The sequence below is a fragment of the Plasmodium gonderi genome (genome assembly GCF_002157705.1).
Source record: "Plasmodium gonderi DNA, contig: Chr10, whole genome shotgun sequence".
Lineage (NCBI taxonomy): Eukaryota > Apicomplexa > Aconoidasida > Haemosporida > Plasmodiidae > Plasmodium > Plasmodium gonderi.
Genome location: NW_021628935.1, coordinates 1,088,600 through 1,108,631, shown reverse-complemented (window position 1 = coordinate 1,108,631; position 20,032 = coordinate 1,088,600). Strand labels below are relative to the sequence as shown.

The 20,032-nt window shown below is 32.8% G+C and overlaps 4 protein-coding genes across 4 annotated transcripts; 2 read left to right on the top strand and 2 right to left on the bottom strand.

The window, feature by feature from the left end:
• Nucleotides 1–505: 505 nt before the first annotated feature.
• On the bottom strand, nt 506–2,358 carry PGO_102310 (hypothetical protein, conserved; the record flags this gene model as incomplete). Its single annotated transcript, XM_028688261.1, has 4 exons — nt 506–842; nt 1,052–1,289; nt 1,550–1,719; nt 2,033–2,358. The coding sequence occupies 4 exons, from the start codon at nt 2,356–2,358 to the stop codon at nt 506–508; spliced, it is 1,071 nt and encodes a 356-aa protein (XP_028544062.1).
• Nucleotides 2,359–6,773: 4,415 nt separating this feature from the next.
• On the top strand, nt 6,774–7,808 carry PGO_102300 (triose/hexose phosphate phosphate translocator; the record flags this gene model as incomplete). The annotated part of the gene is made up of 1 exon (XM_028688260.1): nt 6,774–7,808. The coding sequence occupies one exon, from the start codon at nt 6,774–6,776 to the stop codon at nt 7,806–7,808; it is 1,035 nt and encodes a 344-aa protein (XP_028544061.1).
• A 2,503-nt stretch (nt 7,809–10,311) lies between these two features.
• On the top strand, nt 10,312–12,118 carry PGO_102290 (transcription factor IIb; the record flags this gene model as incomplete). Its single annotated transcript, XM_028688259.1, has 4 exons — nt 10,312–10,364; nt 10,551–10,743; nt 10,980–11,060; nt 11,381–12,118. 4 exons carry the CDS (start codon nt 10,312–10,314, stop codon nt 12,116–12,118), a joined length of 1,065 nt encoding a protein of 354 aa, XP_028544060.1.
• A 490-nt stretch (nt 12,119–12,608) lies between these two features.
• PGO_102280 (guanidine nucleotide exchange factor) lies at nt 12,609–19,772 on the bottom strand (the record flags this gene model as incomplete). Its single annotated transcript, XM_028688258.1, has 1 exon — nt 12,609–19,772. The coding sequence occupies one exon, from the start codon at nt 19,770–19,772 to the stop codon at nt 12,609–12,611; it is 7,164 nt and encodes a 2,387-aa protein (XP_028544059.1).
• Nucleotides 19,773–20,032: the final 260 nt, after the last annotated feature.

Genomic DNA, 20,032 nt, shown 5'->3' with positions numbered 1-20,032 from the left:
TTGGGGAGAGAAAAAAATTGAAAAGTTCTTAGAAAAGTTGGAAAATTCTTAGACGGTTGGGAAACGCTATTAGGAGCACCAACAATATTGGAAAATATTATTACGAAAAATTAAAAAAACGATTACTTGATAAGATCAGAACGAAAAAAAAAAAAAAAAAAAAATATAAAGTGCAAGGTGGGATGATAAAAAAAAAAAAAAAAAAAACAAATGGGCGAAAGAAATGAACGCCTGTAAGATGTGGAAAGGTCACATCAACTAAAGGGGGAGAAGAAGTGCACTAGACTAGTCCGATTAGATCCGCTTGACGAGTCCCATTAGGTTCGCTTGACTAGTCCGATTAGATCCGCTTGACGAGTCCCATTAGGTTCGCTTGACTAGTCCGATTAGATCCGCTTGACGAGTCCCATTAGGTTCGCTTGACTAGTCCGATTAGGTCCGCTTGACGAGTCCCATTAGGTTCGCTTGACTAGTCCGATTAGATCCGCTTGACGAGTCCCATTAGCTACCCCCGCTTGAGCTTTTTTCTCTCCATTTCCTCAAGTTCAGTGACTCTCGTTAAGATATCTTCTGTATTTCCACTGGAAACAAAATGAATGAACATTTTCGCCATGAGAACAAACCAATAAGCATTCATCAAGAGAATAACTAACAGCAGAAATATTAACCATATACATGCCTCATATCCAATAAAAGGGTTGAATATCTTGAAGTTTCGATGAATGGGTAGTATACATCTCTTCGCAAATATATATAGTCTTAAGAATCCCCAACTTGAGAATAATATGCAGAACGAGCTGACCGTCACCACTTTATGTCTTGTGTCAACAAAGACACGGCATCTGAGAATGGAATGGTGAGACATGGGAAAAAAAAAAAAAAAAAAAAAAAAAAAATTATTAGCGCTTCAAAATCATGTCTCTAAAATGAGCAAATAATTATGATACCAGCAGGAAGATAAGGGGGAAAAAAAAAAAAAAAAAAAAAAAAAAAAACGAATTATTCGCAGTTCAAAAGAAGCAAAATTTTTTCTTTTTTATTCTTTCCCTACGCTGACGAAAAAATTTCACATATGTCGTGACAAAGCATGATAATTGAACCAACTCTCAAGAAATTCTGGCCGTATGAAAAATAAACTAATATGACTGCACACAAGTGTTGCAAAAAGTTTTCGTAAAAATCTGGCAACTTTTCAGACATCAGTAAGGAATAAACGGATATCAGCAGATAACCGCCATTTAAGAAGTAGTACAAATGAATTAAATTCGACGTCTTCTGATTTGGATAACCTAAAGAAGGAGAAGAAAAGATGAAGAAAAGGAGAAGAAAAGGAGAAGAAAAGGAGAAGAAAAGGAGAAGAAAAGGAGAAGAAAAGGAGAAGAAAAAGAGAAGAAAAGATGAAGAAAAGGAGAAGAAAAAAAAAAAAAAGAAAACCATTTGTCATATTATACACTTTTACACATGCATGGTATGTGCTTTTGTTTGTTTTGCATGTAGTTAGTCATTTTTTTTTTTTTTTTTTTTTTTTTTAATTCTTCCTTGTGCATACCTTTAAAATAGTCGTTCAATTTTCCCTGACCTCCCATTTCGCTAGGAAAGTACGACTGGTAACTGAGAGCAACAAAACCAAACGCACTAATGAGAGAAAAGTAAAACAAATTGAAAAACATCAGATTGAATCTGTCCACTTTGATTTTCCGTATTCTTTCATTCCATTTTCTGCGAATTGGAAAAAAGTGGAGTGTGCATTCAATAAAAAAAAAAAAAAAAAAAAAAAAAAAAAAAAAAAAAATAAAAAAAAAAAAAAAAAAAAAAAAAAAAAAAAAAAAAAAAAAAAAAAAAAAAAAAAAAAAAAAAAAAAAAAAAAAAAAAAAAAAAAAAAAAAAAAAAAAAAAAAAAAAAAAAAAAAAAAAAAAAAAAAAGGGGTAGGATTAAATATACAGCTAAGAACAAGCATAGGGAACTCAAACCGACATACATGCCGATGGAATTATTGCCAGAAAAAATTACATGACAGAGACATATAAATTACTTCTTAGGAATCCAGCGTTCGCCTAAGGGATAGGATATTCTGTTCATCAAATACTTCGCCACTAAAGCGAAGAAAGCGCTTATGATGAAAAAAACAAAGTAACATGGTTTTGGAATTATGTATTTTTCATTGTAAAAAATTTTCATATCTTTTTTGACATTTTTAAAACAAAAATTTGTATACAATTTATTCAGTTCATTATTCACGAAATGTAAGAGTGTCCCGTTTTGCAATTTATTCCCTAGGTCATACAGTGGCCATATTTGTTGAAGTGTAAAAATTATGACTACTAGTAATAAAAATTTGAAGACTGTATCAAGTTTCATTCTACGGTGGAGGCATGCGAAGGACAACGATATACAGCGACTATTTTAATAGCAAATACGTGCATCAATTTGTGTGCAGAAAATTATGGTAATTTCTTAGGCGCTTCTTATAACTGTCCCGTTACTTTAACACCTTAAGAGTCAGAAAAAAAAAAAAAAAAAAAAAAAAAAAAAACGAGCCCTTGCAAAGTGTCCGAGGAAAGGCTTCCTTTAACGTTACGTGAAAAGTGTGCACTATGAAAACATCTGTATATGCATGCATATATCTGAACACGTTCAGGTACAGATACACAAACATGTACATACATACACATGCGCACATATATAAATATATGTATGTATGCCTGTTCATGTGATAAATTAAAGTAAGACGTGCACCGAATTACACTGTAAGAAGATCGATTAAGCTTTTAAGCTCCATGTATAGTCACGACGTTCCCTTTTAATATAACTAAGACAGGGGAAGACAAAAATGCTCTGTTACGAGGGATAATCTACAATCCAAATATGTTGGATCAAGAATATCCAAATGGGAAATGGACGAGGGGGATCACGAGGAATCTAGGAAAAGTGCAAGGTATTCACATTGACAGATATGCAGGGAAAATCCAAACTGATAGTTATGTAAAGTGACAATTATGCAAGGTGATAATTATGCATGGTGACAGCTATGCATGGTGACAGCTATGCATGGTGACAATTATGCAAGGTGACAATTATGCAAGGTGATAATTATGCAAGGTGGCAGGTGTCGTCCCAAGAATATATAACTCCTTAACGAAATGTACAAATTGTAGGAATGTTCCCCTTTTGTGCTATCAGTCCTCACACTAAAATACATAACAAGTTGCTTTCTCGAATAAACAAACAAAAAGAGGGACACAAAAGAAAACAAAAAAAAAAAAAAAAAAATTGTGTTGCGTGAAAAATAAATTAACAAAGCCAATTTGAGATCATGCGAGAAGTGTGCATTTTTAAATTTTCAAGTACTCCAACGTGTAATTGTGTACATATATATGTACTTATGTATATAAACGAATGTGCACAAGTATACACGCATTTACCTCTTTGGGCACACATGTGACTTATTAATAAAGTACTAAAAGGCAAAAAAAAAAAAAAAAAAACTCCAAATTCTTGGGATAATTTTTTTTTTTTTTTTTTTTTTTTTTTTTTTTTCAATAACTGAAATTTTGTAGGGAGAAAAATAACAACACAGTGTATATATATAAGGGAAAAAAAAAAAAAAAAAAAAAAAAAAAAAAAAAAAAAAAAAAAAAAAAAAAAAAAAAAAAAAAAAAAAAAAAGGACAAAACAGCAAAGATAACATGCTATATACTAGCAAAATCCACATTTAGTCAAAATAAATTTAGAATGACAAGTTAAACTTCTTTTCTCATCTTGTAAAAATTGATGAGAGAATTATCATTAAGATAATTTGCAAAAGTGGAAATAACTGGAGGCACTAGCATTCTGTAATCCTAATTGTGTACATTCTTTTATAAGCTATGTTGTACAGATTGACCTTCCTATACACGTTCAGTGTGTCCACTTAACAAATTGACAATTTTATCTCCTGTACACCTTAATGGGGAAAAAAAAAAAAAAAAAATTGATCGGAAATGTCCCTTTTTATTTGGGATTACCCATAAGTATGATGTTAAAAGGAAAATGAGGGCTAGGATGTGTACACATGCACGTTTCGCTTTTTTGTGTAAATTTCGTTCAGAAAGAGACTTCAAATTGTGATATCGTAGCGCTAATCAGTCGTCTACTTGTTTTCTGTTGCATATATAAATGATAAGCCAAATGACACAATGTTAGTAAAAACGATTTTATAAAATCAAGTATAGTAAAAAAAAAAAAAAAAAAATTCGATTATGTACGATTTAACTTGTTAGATTATACCTGACCTGCTCACATGAAAGAACAGTTTTTACCTGAACAAGTCAGACAAAAATTACAAATGTTTTTTTTTTTTTTTTTTTGTTGTTTACACATAATTCGTGGTATGTTTTTTTTTATTGGTATAAAAAGTGTAACCTACGTATATCAACACAAAAACTGTATTACAACCCACACCACCACCCTCTCTTTACCCTTTTCCATAAGCTCATTTCCTTATAGGATCTTAACCAAAAAAAAAAAATAATCACACACGTTCACATGATTATCATAGATATGTACTACGGGTAAGTAATAATTTTTTTTTTTTTTTTTTTCTTGTGTATGTGTGTTACGAGTGAATGGGAATAGCCCTTCTTCCACTTCAAATCTTCATATCACATTCACATGTTTGCCGTTTTCATAACAATATTCACATTTTTTTTTTTTATTTTTTCGCAGCCTAACGAGGAAGAAAGCGAATAAAAAATTAGAAGAATATTCATTTGTGTGTGTGGAGAAAAAAAAAAAAAAAAAAAAAAAAAAAACCACAAATTTTAACATTCTGTTCATAGTCGCATATTACGTATTAAAAACATTAAGAATTCATTTTACTAAATATTCAATTTAATCTATCGGGATGTAGAAATATACACACACACCCCGTTCATATGTAACTCTAACCTTTCTCATTATGAAAAAAAAAAAAAAAAAAAAATTGTTCTCCCTCACTTCTTTTTCTCTATTTTTTTTTTTTTTTTTTTTTTCATAATAAGAAAGGTTAGAGTTACATACCCAATCTGATACTACTTTTAACGATGAATAAAATGAATAATTGTTCCGTGGATTCTAGTGAAGGATGGGTGCACATGTCGTAAGCTCTTGAGCCACACTATCGAGGGTTCCTTCACATGAGATCGACACTGCCTGCATAACCGAATTGAATGTTCTTACTTTTTTTTTTTTTTGCTGCATCATTAGATTGCCACTTCATTATTTTGCTGCTTCATTATTTTTTAGCGGAGGGGAACATGCACACATATTCTCATATTGCGAGTGTATTATACATACATGTACATGTTCACATTTAATATTACCTACATATGTGTGTTTAGCGTAAAAGTGTATATTTTTTTTTTTTTTTCTTAAGGCTAAATTTGTTCACGCCTACAAATCCCGTGCGTGCCTACAAAATTTTTTAAATGCTTGATTCACTTACTGATATCGAGGAGGAGAAGCCACCTTAAAAAAAAAAAAAAAAAACAGAGAGAAAAATAGTATATATATATTGTATTGTAATGGCAAGATGAAAAACCGTACGGCACAGTTTATATGCCTATAATATGGAGGGGCTCTGATTCAGCGACACTTTATATATATATATAATATACTTGTAATGACAAAGCGCACTATGAGATCTAAAACAACCATCCGAGAAAAATGAGGATTAGTGCATTTTATGAAAACTCTTGGAGGAGATCTTGTTTTAAGCTTTTTTTTTTTTTTTTTTTTTTTTTTCCTTTTCTGCATGCTTTTCTTTTCTCCTACTATCATGGTTAGTGGTGAAGAACGAGAAACGTCACTTCCGTTGAAAGAAAAATTGTTCGCAAGAAACGCATCACCTACAAATGGGCTTGCCGAGGCATCTGCTTACATAACAAAACTGTTTGAAAAAGTTTAATGATAATGCACATGTATAAATGTATAAATATGTATATGTATATATATGTACGTTTAAAAAAAAAAAAAAAAAAAATAGAATGTATTTTTGTCATGTATAAATACATGTTCAGTTTTTTTGATCAACGCAAGTAATACGGCTATGTAACAAAAGGCACCCATGCTCAGTTGCAGAGTAAGCTTGGAGAGAGAGAAAAAATGAAATAAACCAAATAAACCGAATTATAACGAAATTAACGAATTATAACCAAATAAAGCGAATTATAACCAAACAAACTAAATTAACCAAATTAACCAAATTAACCAAACAACCTAAATTTACTGAATTAACCAAAGTAACAAAATAAACGAAAAACATACTTCGCCCCCAAAAGGCAGCAGTACAACAGTTTGACGTGCCACATTCACCTACATTCCCCATACCACAGTACGTATATTTTACATGAAGAAGCAAAAACATTTGTAACGTGGCATTACACATGTAACACGTTTATGTATACGAACATTTATGTATACATACACACACACACACACACATTTTTATGCATCTAGATAGAAATATATCTCTACATTGTAACAACATAACGACGACGACCACCCCCTCATCTTCAGCAAACAGCGAATAGAAGTCATTAATTTCGTGGCCACGTGGAAAGAAAAAAAAAAAAAAAAAAAAAAAAAAAAAAAAAAAAAAACACTTGTTCAGAGCTCTGATTGACATTTTTGAAGACCATTCTGTATTAATCGGCGCTTCCATTATTTGGCTATTTTTTTTTTTTTTTTTTTTTTTTTTTTTTTTTTTTTACATTTCTTGTCTCTCGTGACCCCCACTTCCCCAGAAAGAACCAAGAATGAAAGATAATGCAAAAAATGAATACGGAACATTCCCGATAACAATCAATGAAGGATACTCAGATCAAGTGTCGGGTAAAAAGATCCTAAGTGGAGGAATATATAAAGGTTTATTTGAGAAAGTTAAATTATTATTTTTATTTTTAACATGGTACGCATTAAACATATTATATAATGTAGACAATAAAATTGCATTGAATATAACCAAATTACCATGGTTTATTAGTTGTGTTCAGTTATTCACAGGTTGGTTGTTTATATTTGTATACTGGGTTAGCGGATATAAGAAGATTCCACGTATATTTTCATATGATTTATTTTTAAAAAATATTTTGATTCAGAGTTTTTGTCACATTTTAGTTCACTTCGGTGCAGTTGTGTCCATGTCATCAACAACAGTTTCCTTTACTCATGTTGTGAAGGCATGCGAACCTGTGTTTACAGCATTGTTATCGATATTACTTCTAAAACAGTATATGAAATTTAATAAATATTTAACTTTATTAGTAATAGTAGGAGGAGTTATATGTGCATCTGTTAAAGAAATTCATTTTACATGGCTGTCCTTCTGGTGTGCAACCATTTCAAATTTTGGATCATCCATGAGATCTATATATGCAAAGAAAATGATGACACAGAAATCACAAATTGGAGAAAATCTTAGTGCTTCTAATATATATTCAATGATAACGATACTTTCAGCTCTTATGTCTTTACCATTAGTTTTATATTTAGAAGGAAAAGCATCTTATAATTTTATTATAAATTATGAAAACACAAATTTAGCCAATTACACACATAAGCAAATTCTCATCAAAATATTTCTTAGTGGAATTTGGTACTACCTCAACAATGAAGTTGCTTTTATGTGTTTAGAAAAGGTTAATCAAGTTACACATGCAGTTGCCAATTCAATTAAGAGAGTTGTAATTATTGTATCCTCAATAATTATTTTCCAGACACAGATTACTTTCCTAGGTGCACTAGGATCTGTTGTTGCCATTACCGGTGCCTTCCTCTACTCAGTTATCTAACTATAGTCATGGCATCATCCCTAGTATGTTTCGCACTTTTTTTTTTTTTTTTTTTTTGCCTTACACGTGCAAGTGTGCACATTACACCCACACCTCATCCAGCAGTTTTTCTCTCCGAACCCATGCAAGCATTTAAGATACAGTTGAAAAAAAAGTGTCACCTGTTAGAGACTCGAATTTTCACACGCTCGTTAGTCTGGATGGAGAGAAGCAGAGAATGGATAGAAGCAGAGAATGGATAGAAGCAGAGAATGGATAGAAGCAGAGAATGGATAGAAGCAGAGAATGGATAGAAGCAGAGAATGGATAGAAGCAGAGAATGGATAGAAGCAAAGAACGGATAGAAGCAAAGAACGGATAGAAGCAAAGAATGGATAGAAGCAAAGAATGGATAGAAGCAAAGAATGGATAGAAGCAAAGAATGGATAGAAGCAAAGAATGGATAGAAGCAAAGAATGAGGAGAAAGACAAAATAATTTGCTCCCCTCTCTCCCCCGAGCACGCATACCGGAAGAAAGCATATATTTCCTTTTAGAAAAAACAAAACAACACAACACAATGTAGAGAAGTGGAAGCAGTGACGTGAAGTTAAGCCAAGGCCCCACGTGTTCTGCACGCACGAGATGAGTGGTTCTTTTGCGATATGTCGCAAGTCCATTCAATTCACATGCTCTCCATTTTTCCCACCTCCTTCTACTTTCCATTAGGAAAAAATGTTCAAAATATATCTATATTATTCAGAATTCTGTAAAATTTTTTTTTTTCTTTTTTGAGTTTATTTTATATAAATGTGTGTATCTAGTATTTCATGTTAGTCATTTCTTATTCTTCTTCGTCTTCTTTTTTTTTTTTTTTTTTTTTTGAAACAACTTCACTAATTTGACATTTTTTTTTTTTTTTTTTTTAAACAACTTCCCTAATTTTACATTTTTTTTTTTTTTTTTTTTTTTTTTTTTTTTATTTTTTTTTTTTTTTTTTTTTTTTTTTTTTTTTTTTTTTTTTTTTTTTTTTTTTTTTTTTTTTTTTTTTTTTTTTTAAACAACTTTACTAATTTTATCTTTTTTTTTTTTTTTTTTTTTGAAACAACTTCACTAATTTGACATCTTTTTTTTTTCTTTTTTTTTTTTTTATCCCCACTCAATCAGTGAACATATATACTTGTATAGAAAACATACATATGTGCATGTGCATATATATATGTAAAGAAGAAATTGCCCATGTCTGTTTTGTTCTGATGTCTTTATGCACATGTGTGGTCAATATGTATATACGCATGCATGTATTTACACGTGCATATATTTAAACATGCATGTATTTAAACATGCTACTTTATCCTACCCGTGTTATATTGTAATATATTTTATTCTCCTTTTTTGAAAGAAAACATCATTACCAACAGAGGCTTCTTGTGCTGTAGAACATATATGCATATGCATATTTTTACCCAATTAGAAGGGCACACATGTCACTGTGTATATACCCTCATTTTAGTCAATTCCTTCCATTTTTCATTTCGAACACAAAGTGGTTTATACTCTTACTATTTTGGTTCCTTGTTTTTTCTTTTCGCTGCGTTTCGTTTCTTTTATTTTCTTCTATTTTTATTTATTTATTTTTTTAAAACAGTTGAATAATCTCCCATACATATAAATCCCTCCAAGTATGCACCATTGCAATATAACACTCATGAGGGAGGAAGATATATATATGTATCAGAAAAAAATTCCAATTTTCACCATCCATAAAGCTTATATGACATTAATGTAAAGGAAAATGTGGTAAAGAAGATGTTTTCTCCATCATATTTTTTAATGCATTTTGCTTGAAACACACAGAATTGTTAAAATTGAGACCTGTTTTTTTATTTACCTTTTTTTTTTTTTTTCCCTCTCTCTCTCTCTCTCTAGGATTGTAAATACAATCCTGACATAGTATCTATCATTCTTATTATGTTTAGAAATTTTTCCGAGATGGGAGAAAAGTGAATTCTCATTCTTCAAATTATTCACTTCCTTTCATTGTGCAATACCGCGATTTAACACTGTTTCAATAAAAAAAAAAAAAAAAAAAAAAAAGGGTGGGAAATGATATATATATATATATATATACACATTTCTATACTTAGACAAGGTATTCATTTTTAGACATTTGAATATTTTTTCTCTAAAAAAAACATAATCACGTTATTTTGCAAAATGTGCAGGTTTTTTTTTTTTTTTTTTTTTTTTTTTTTCTCTTTTTTGCGAAATAGCTATTTCTTTTGAGGCTTAAATAAGCTAATGTGGAGTTAAGTATACAAAAATTACATAGCGAAAAATTGAGCTATGCAAAAATAATTTTACATAAAGAGGAGTAAGAAAAGTAAGGTAGACACTTCGCACACTTTGCAGCATAACCACTTTTGCTCCCATATCTACATAACCACTTTTTCTCCCTTATCTGCATAACCACTTTTTCTCCCTTATCTGCATAACCACTTGAGTGTATACCACATCTTTGCAGAATGTATAGGAATAAGTATCAGCCAAATGTTCTATCCCTTTTGCTGAGTGCTGGGTAAGGGCTTAATTTCCCAAACATGTAGTGCACCAATCGGACAAGTGCAAAACATACAATTCGACACACGCGATGCATTCACACGTTATCACTTTAGTCTACGATGTCCCTGAGCGAAAAATAACTCCATCCTTGTCACACTACTCTCTCTATCTCTCCCTACTTTGTCTCAACCCATGTCGATAGATCCAAGCCTCTAGACCTTTGGAAGACCAAGACAAAAAAGGGGTGCGTTAGAAAAGTCCTAGATGATTCTATAAAATTAAGTGCAATTGAGATCATGTCAGAAAATACCTCAGATTCATACATATACACAGCTCCGGAGAAATTCACATCCTTGGCCATCACTCATCCATTCATAGTGCTCATCGTTAAAAATGTAAGTGTTGCATATCTCTAGTAGTGTTTTTAGAAGTAGTTCAGATAGCTTTTTTTTTTTTTTTTTTTTTTTTTTTTTTTTGTTGTCGATTAGATGGCATAGATTGACAAGGTTTACATTCTAGTTATGTTAAAATGTGAATCCTGTTTGCCCATCAGGGAGAATCATTTTCTCCACGTCATCCCTATGGTGAAGTTAGTACTCCCCATCATCATCATCATCATCCTGCACTACAGATGAATAAATACTTTTCGTTTAGAATAAGTTTAATGGATGATAAGAATTGTAGGAGAACATTTCGCATTTCTAACTTCCAGGTGAGGCAACTGTCCAGACTCAACAATATCACCACCACTTCCAAAGGATGTGCAAGATGGATTAAAATTTGCACAACACTATACCCGCTAGCCAATATCACTTCTAATATCACTTCTAATATCACTTCTAATACCACTTCTAATACCACTTCTAATACCACTTCTAATACCACTTCTAATACCACTTCTAATACCACTTCTAATACCACTTCTAATACCACTTCTAATACCACTTCTAATACCACTTCTAATACCACTTCTAATATCACTTCTAATATCACTTCTAATATCACTTCTAATATCACTTCTAATACCGATAGACTGTGACAAGACTCTCCAACAAATGGTGCACCATGCCAATGATCCTAAACGAAGGGTGGAATATCATCCAAATAAATCTAAAAGAATACACGGAAAAGGCCTTCAAAACAAAGTATGTAGAAACAACTGGAATTCAAATAAATGCGAGCGTACGAATCAGGTGTATCTATTTTTGCGACAAAATATACAATAATGATGAATTGAAAGAAGAATTTAAAATCTTTTTCAAAAAAAAGGAAAAACCTAAGTATATTCCACCACAGCATTTAAAGAATCCCCTAAAAAAAATGACCATAAGAAATATTATTACTGAGGGCGAGGCGAAGAGGGAGACCCCCGCGTGTTCAGAGAGTAACAATGAAAAGGTGGAAGAACATGAGAAAGAAAGTGTGACGAGCAATGCAACGGATCATGCAGCAGACAATGCAGCAGACAATGCAGCAGACAGTACAGCGGACAATGCTGACATGGCAGAGGCAATTGAACTGTACAAAGATAGTACAGACGATCCTTTTTTTGAAAATAAAAACGAAGATGAGGGCTACTACCTAGCACATGTCATTGCCAATGATGAGACACAAGTTGGTGAAGAATCCAGCGAAGCTACTATCGAAACAGACACTATTCTTACCGACGAGCCTGAACATTTGACACACATAAAGAACCTCGAAATGGATGTAAACAATGTGCTGTATGAAGATGTAAACTATGACACATACAACAATGATGATAACTAGTCCGTTATGCAAAAAGGACTATCCTATGTAAAAGCACTCTTTTCCTCACATTTTTTATGCACACCAGAGAGAAATTCGTAACATATACATGTACATATATGTATGTATGTATTTTTTTTTTTTTTTTTTTAAAAAGAGACTTTCGCATCTCCATGCTTGCGTGATCAAAAAAAAAAAAAACTGAAGGGGGCACTATCCCTCGGGTTGAGAAAGAAAAAAAAAAAAAAAATTAAAAAAATAAAAGGAGGAAACGTGGCAGGGAGGAAGGGCGGCAGAGCGGAAGAAAAAGAAAAACCTTAGCACACCCGGTTAGCACGGCCCGAATCAGCAACTGAAAAGAACACTCGCACAAGTGTCTATGTATATGCATGCTCGCGCACAAGTGTCTATGCATATGCATGCTCGCGCACAAGTGTCTATGTACATGCATGCTCGCGCACAAGTGTCTATGTACATGCATGCTCGCGCACTGCCACCCCGTTCGGCATGTCTAGAACAAGTCTACAACCAAGTCGTGCAACAAGTGCACAAAGCTGAGTCCCCGGATTGCACACAAATTGTCCTTGTTATAAGGGAAAAGGGGATATGAAATGAATGGAGAATGGTTGTAGATGTTGTAGATGTCTTGGCTGCGAAATGTGTGAGAGTTGATGATCTTCTTTTCTGCACCTTTGATTAAGACCAAATTAAGCTTAAGAACAAGGTCAATATCGAAGGAGAGTTCTATAGATAAGAAATCGACAAGAGGGTGAATTATCTCGTTAATATTGGTAATAGAACCATTTTGAATTAATTTTATCATGGGATATATATGAACTGTTGAGGTGTTATATGTAATTAGATAATTGTTTCTTTGAGTTCGTCTGAAATCTTTATCTCGTTTTAATTTTATAAAGAAGAGATTTTTTTGAAAATGAGTTGCATGAATAAGTATCGGTTTCTCAATCAATAATTTGGATACAAATATTAGTGCTCTTTTTATTATTTGAATATTATTTTTTAATTTAAATTGGTATGCAAAAATTAATTGTTCGATTTTTTCTTGCCGTTCATGTAATTTTTTTAAATAATTAACATGTTTTTTTTTTTCTAGCATATTCAGGCATATTTGCATAGCTATATTTCTCCACTTGTTTTGAAAAAATGAATGTTTATCATATGAATTTTGTAACATATGTAAATATTCTTTTTCTCTCCTGGTTTTTTCAATTTGTTCATTTTTAAATTTATGTGTATATAAATTCGGGGGTAAATTTTCCACGAAATCCACATAAGACATCTCATTTGATAACAATATTTCAACTGTTTTGTCGATTAGATGAACTAAATTTGTTTCCTTCTGATTGTCTAGAGACATAAAATATGTTCTTAAAGATCTTAATTTCAAAATTAAATTAGACGTTTCTGTGCAATTCTCTAGCATCGGACATCCCCTTAAGCATTCACACACTACAAAAATTTTATCCTTTTTATGTTTAAATTCTTCAATTATAGAAAATAAATACTCATTATTTTTTATACGTGTCTTTTTACGATAGCACATGTATTGTGGCATTGGGATCCTAGTGAATTCACAGATACTCATGTTTTTTTCCTTTATTAAAAATCGAATATCAAGTTCGATGCTATACACAAGTTTGCATTTTACAAAGAGGTTAATTTCGGATTCGCTGAAAATCAGCTTCTTCTTCTTCTTCCCATTTCCATCTGTCCTATTAGTACTCCTTTTCTTGATTCGTTCCTTGGCTCGGCCATCACTCCCATCACTGTCACCACCGCTTGACTTCAGTAGAAACTTCTGAATAGTATTTTTGCTTTTCCCATTTTTGCTTTTCCCATTTTTGCTTTTCCCATTTTTGCCTCTCCCATTTTTGTCGGTTCCATTTTTGTCGGTCCCATTTTTCTCGGTCCCATTTTTTTCCGTGCCTGCCTCGTCCCATGCACCCGTGGAGTCCGCCTTTCTTTTGTAGAAAAAATTTACTATATCTATGAGGGGATCACTAAACGAAAGAGACAAATAATTTTGAAATCTAAAGAAGAGATTGAAAACATGGCACAGCTGAAAAAGTTTCAAGTTAACATAAGAAGGGATACTACACAAGTGGTAGTGAAACAAATTGATATAAACATTGAGGTATACATCTTCATCGGTTTTGCATAAATTGTTTGTGATTTGTACAAGCACATTGAAGGTATTTTCAAAAATGAATTTGACGGACACTAAATTTTCTTTTAAGTTATAACTTGCTAAAGATTCATATTTATTTAAATAAAGAACTTCTATAAAATTAGATATTCTGTCACATATGCTTGTAATATGTGATGGAATCAAAGGGAAGTAGAACTTTTCTGCCATCTTGTTCATACTTGTTATCATTGGATTCAGGATAGCCATTAATAACAAATGATAGAATGGTACATATACAAAATGTTCATTGTTGAAGTAAAAAATTTTATTTTCTAACATACTCTCTTTATTTACATTCCTTTCATATATGCAAAAGTATTTAAAAACGTTTTTTATTATAATTTTAAACATTTCTGGGAATTGTATTTTTCTGAATAATTTGCACATTTCCCTAAACACATGAACCATATCTACTTCGATTAAAACATCTTTTGGATTACCTCTCCTACTAGCAATGCTTTCATTTCGATACTTATCTACCTCAACAACAGGTGAAGCTGACAATGGATACTCCTTCATATGTTCATCAAAATTGTTGTAAAATCCAAGGCTATCATCTTCATCCTTCTGTAGATGCTGTCCAGTTAGATTCACTGAATCTGTCTTTTCTTGTGTTTTTCCCTTTATAAACTTCAAGAATTCCTTCTCCATTTGGGTATCCTCCTCTTCTATGAAGCGATTCCTGTAAGAGTCTTTCCCCAGATCATTGGTGATATGATCAACTCTTCCCTTCAATGATGTATTTTTTACTGGTGCGTTCCTTGGTAAGGTATTTTCCAGAATCATGTTAGAATCCGTCATCTTGGTTGCCATCGATTCATGTGCTTCTTTCATTATCAAATCTTCTCTTTTTGGAACCACCGATTCTGGAAATTCCAAACGGCTAGCTACATCCTCACGAACACAGTGAGATAATCCATCCAACAAACGAACAAAGGAATTGGGGTTGGTCATGTCGGCTAGACTGTGTGCAAAACTGACCAAAATGTCATTCTTCATAAACAGCATCTTGATGAGAAGAAAAAAAACGGATGTTTCTATTCTGAACAAAGACTCAATATGCAAGCAGTTGTTAATTTCCTCAATCCCAAGTTTTATTAGAAAAATTGTAAAAATGTTTCTTATTCGATCGTTTCTCAAATCATAGTATAGATCGAATATGAAAGAACACAAAATGAACGTGCTGTTTCTATAAAAGTTATACTTCTCTCTAATTTTTTCTGTCTTTTGGTTTTCATATTCATGGCAGTTCTGTCTGCATCTAGACACCACATTGTACGAGTCGTAGTCGTAGATGTGGTTTAAGTAGCTCCGAACAAATTCAAAATGGTTCTTAGCCCTACTTTGTGCAAACTTAATGCCTTTGTCATTGGCTAACTCATCCTCCCCAGCAGGAGCTGCTACATATATGGAAGCACCTCCCGATGCAGATATCAATGCATTGGGCTCTCTCCCCATGTGAAACAGGTAAGACATCCTCTTGATATGCTTGACATTCTTAGAATTATGAATGAGACACAATAATGTAAGATACAGCGGCTGTTGCTGCAGAATGTACACGAAACTTTGCAGTTTATCTCTGTTATTATCTAAAACATGTGTGTAATTAGAATACATAATGGATGGCCGTTCTTCCTCTAGCATAGAAATGTTAGCGAGCACATAATTCTGATAATTTAGATGCAGATCGTTATACTGTCTCTCAAATGAATGCAAATTGAGTAGAAATTTAACATGCTTCTTGTATATATCTATTAGGTCCTTTTCAAAGGATCGTATAAAACCAATGCTGTTGGTATAATTTTCCCTTTTTAAAAGCACTTGGATATATTCCCAATTTAAATATTGTGGCATTATTTGTATTTGATATATCAATTTTTCTATTTCTTCTTGGTAGTAAGGAATTGCATATACCAAATCATTTTCAAATCGATCTCTCTTTAAGATCCTTTTCCTAACCAATTGGAATTCGTCCAAAAGTTCTTCCCGCATATTGGATGCTGCTGTAGGATTTAGACTATTTATTAAATTTCCAATATTAGCTTCTGCAGCGTATTCTCCACTTTCTCCATTTTCGCAATCTTCGTATGTTACCCAGCTCCTCACAACCTTCTTTGGATGCTTCAAATATGTCACATTTGTCAAGCCAATACCTAAGTGACAGTTAGAAGTATAACCCCATGCAAATATATCATGATTTTTTGCTAGTTGAACGAAAGAGGCATTTTTAAAAGAATACGCACTTTCTATTACATTTCCGTCCAGGAAGTATGAAATTAGTTTAGGTTTCTCATATATGGAAGTTTCTTTCTGCTCGTGTAGAATTTGCATATATGTATTATTTCCTAATCCAAATAATTTGTTATCATATGTAAGAAAAAAAATGTGCTTATCTCTACCACCGATGATATGTTTCACATTAATAATTTCAGTATACATAGTTGGATATTCATAAGAGATTCGATTTTTTATAAATTCTCCCCATATGTAAATATACCCATCAGTAGATAATATGATACTAAAAGTCGATCCAGCTATTATTTCTTTAATGTATATATTTGGATCTATATTTACTCTCCTCGGGGAACATACCATATAATTCATCTTTTCGTCTATTATTCCTAGCTTCCCATTATTTGCACTTCCACATGCATACAATTCGTTACTGTCACTTAAAAATAAACTATGATTTATCCCTAGAGAACATTTGTGTATCTTATTTGTTGTATTAATTCTACGAGGTAGTAAAATGGAACCATGGGTGTAATCCACTCCAAGTCCTACTTTTCCACTTTCAGCATTTCCCCAGGTATATAAAATTCCATGCTGAAGGGGTGGAATATCATCTACATCTTCTTCATTATCTACCTTCTCAGTATCCACTTCCTCAAAGGAACTGTTCACTATACATGCACTGTGATCATGTCCTGCATATATATCTATGACCTTACTCATGGATTTCAAATGTACAGGTTCGTAAGTGTCCTTAAGAACTCCAATTCCAAGCTGACTTTTGTCATTTTTTCCCCATCCGTATATAAATCCTTTATCACTTAATACTAATGTGTAGTTATAACCACATGCAATTTTTACAATTTTGTTTACACATATTTCTATCAGTACAGGGGTTGCAAATTTCTTTTTTAAATTGTTTTCACCATTTCCCAACTCTCCATCTTTGTTGAATCCAGATGCATATACCTTCCCACTTTGTAGTAGAAACATACTGAAATGTTCACTTCCTTCAATCATTTTTACTTTTGATCTTATCACCAATTGGTTTTTTCTTAATATTCCATATGGTTCGACACCCTTTTGTATTCCTTCTATGTCATAATAGGAAGCATCATTCAGTCTCTGCATATGATTGTGGTGGTAGACTTGCTGATATGTATAATCCCCTGGGTAGGAGTTGAATTTTTCTAATTTGTAAAAAAGGTTCAAAATATCTTTTACATGTACCTTTCCACGTAATTCTTTAACATACCTAATGGGGAATTCATTTTTCAGACTTGCATAATAATTAATCGAGCTTTTTTTTTCCTTTCTAATCATCTGATTCAGTACTTGTGCATTACTGTCTTCAGAATCGGATTCACTGTTATGATTATTTTCTCCCACAACATTGAAGTAGCTGTTGTGTCCTCTACCTACTAATGCCTCATCAGTATCTCCTAACATTATTAGATCACCAACAATCGTGATTGCAAGAACAATGTAAATAGATGCATGTACAGATATACACTTATAATTACTGTTTATCATTTTAGGTATCTTAGATGTATACGAAGAAGAACCCGTTTTTTTGTTTTTTAAGGTAAAAGAACCCCATATAAATACATCTCCTTTTACACTAAGAGCTAGTGAATTAAAAGTTCCAAAACTTAACATAAATATTTTATTGGAACAAGTTAAAAACTCAACAAATTTTGGAACCAATACATCATTATCATCTCCATGCCCAAGTTTAAAAAATTTCCCATTTCCCCAAGTGTATACATTATAATCTGCATCTATACATCCTGAATGAGACTTTCCAGAACACACATAAATTATTCGTTTTCTATTTTGCAATCTTCTTATCAGTTGAGGTTTATTATAACTTCGAATATTTCCAAGTCCTAACCTTCCATTCCCTCCATATCCCCAGCTGTACATGTCCCCTTGTAAGGTGCAAGCTAAACTATGCTTTCCTCCTGCAGAACAATGAATAACTACATCTTCTTTATGTTCATCCAGAAAGGGAGAACTACTCCCATGGTATTTCCTTAATTTATTACTCTTACCATACTCAGTGTTATTTATCACCATTTTCCCCTCGTCACTATGTAACCTTCTTTTTCGAAAAAAAATACGAACCGGCTCGTACACATTTTTGTTACATCCATTCCCAACACATCCAAAGTTGTTATATCCCCAACCGTATAAAATACCATTCGTCGAAATTGCTAACGTGTGCATATCTCCACATGAAATGAATTTTATTTTTACACGTTCTGGAAATTTCACTTTTATAGGCATTGGGGTAAACCAGTCTTCCTTCTCTTCCTTTAGATCATTTCGAACTTTATAATAATTTTCATTCTTCATTCTTTTCGCTCTTGTCTTGTTCTTTTCCTTATGTTCTTCCATTTTTTGTCTACCTTTTTTTTCCCCTTCCCTAGTGTTGTCAGGTACAGTTTCTTCTTCACCTTGCTCCTTCTGCTTTGAAATATGCTTTTTTGTAACAGGATCAAAGTGGGGATGACCGTCTGTTGAGGTGTCGTTTCTACTTCTCCTTCCATCTGCTGAGGTGTCGGTTTTGCTTCTCCTTCCATCTGCTGAGGTGTCGGTTTTGCTTCTCCTTCCATCTGCTGAAGTGTCGGTTCTACTTCTCCTTCCATCTGCTGAGGTCTCGGTTGCACTCCCCTGATCGTCCTCATCGGGAGAACTGGAAATTTGGCTGACATCAAAATCCAGTAAACTGTCGACGTTACCAGAAGAAAAAGATTCCTTTTTTTTCTGGTTAATCCCAAATGCATCTAACAGAGTTTTATTGGCCTTATTGTTGAACTTTCTCATGTGTTTATTTTTTTCATTCAAATGAATATCCTCCTCTTGTAATGGAATCAAATTTCTTTTCTTTCTAAAACCTAACAACCCATTGTTTCCTTTTCCAAATGAATAAACTGAACATCCAACATCAGATGCATTTTTTTTAGCCAATACATGGGTACAATAATAAGTGCAGCATACAGATGAAACATAGAAATCTTCAAAAAATGAAACTGCAGTAGGTCTTTTGCAATATCGTGTATTGATCCCAACCCCTAACTGATTACATGAATTTCCACCCCAACAATATACAGTTGGTTTGTTCTTTAAATATCCAACACATGCATAGTGATCTAACCCTGAACTTATTTTGGGTACAAAACTGAAAATGTAGTTCTGAATTTCATTATCTTCTGTGTTTTCTTTGTTCATTCTTTTCTACCTTTCCTACCTTTTCTACCTTTTCTACCTTTTGGAATTGGTTCTCCTTCGTTTTACAAACAGAAAGAAGGGGTGTGTGTGTGTGTGGGAGGAGCACGCCTGCACACGCTTTGCGTAGGTTTACTTGTATCTGTTTGTGTTTACTTGTGTGTTTCTTTTTTTTCTTTTTCCCTTCTTTTCAAACTCAATATGAATCCAAAGGTGGTAGTGGTAAACGGGAGATCATCTCTCAAAAGACTGTTCAGCAATTC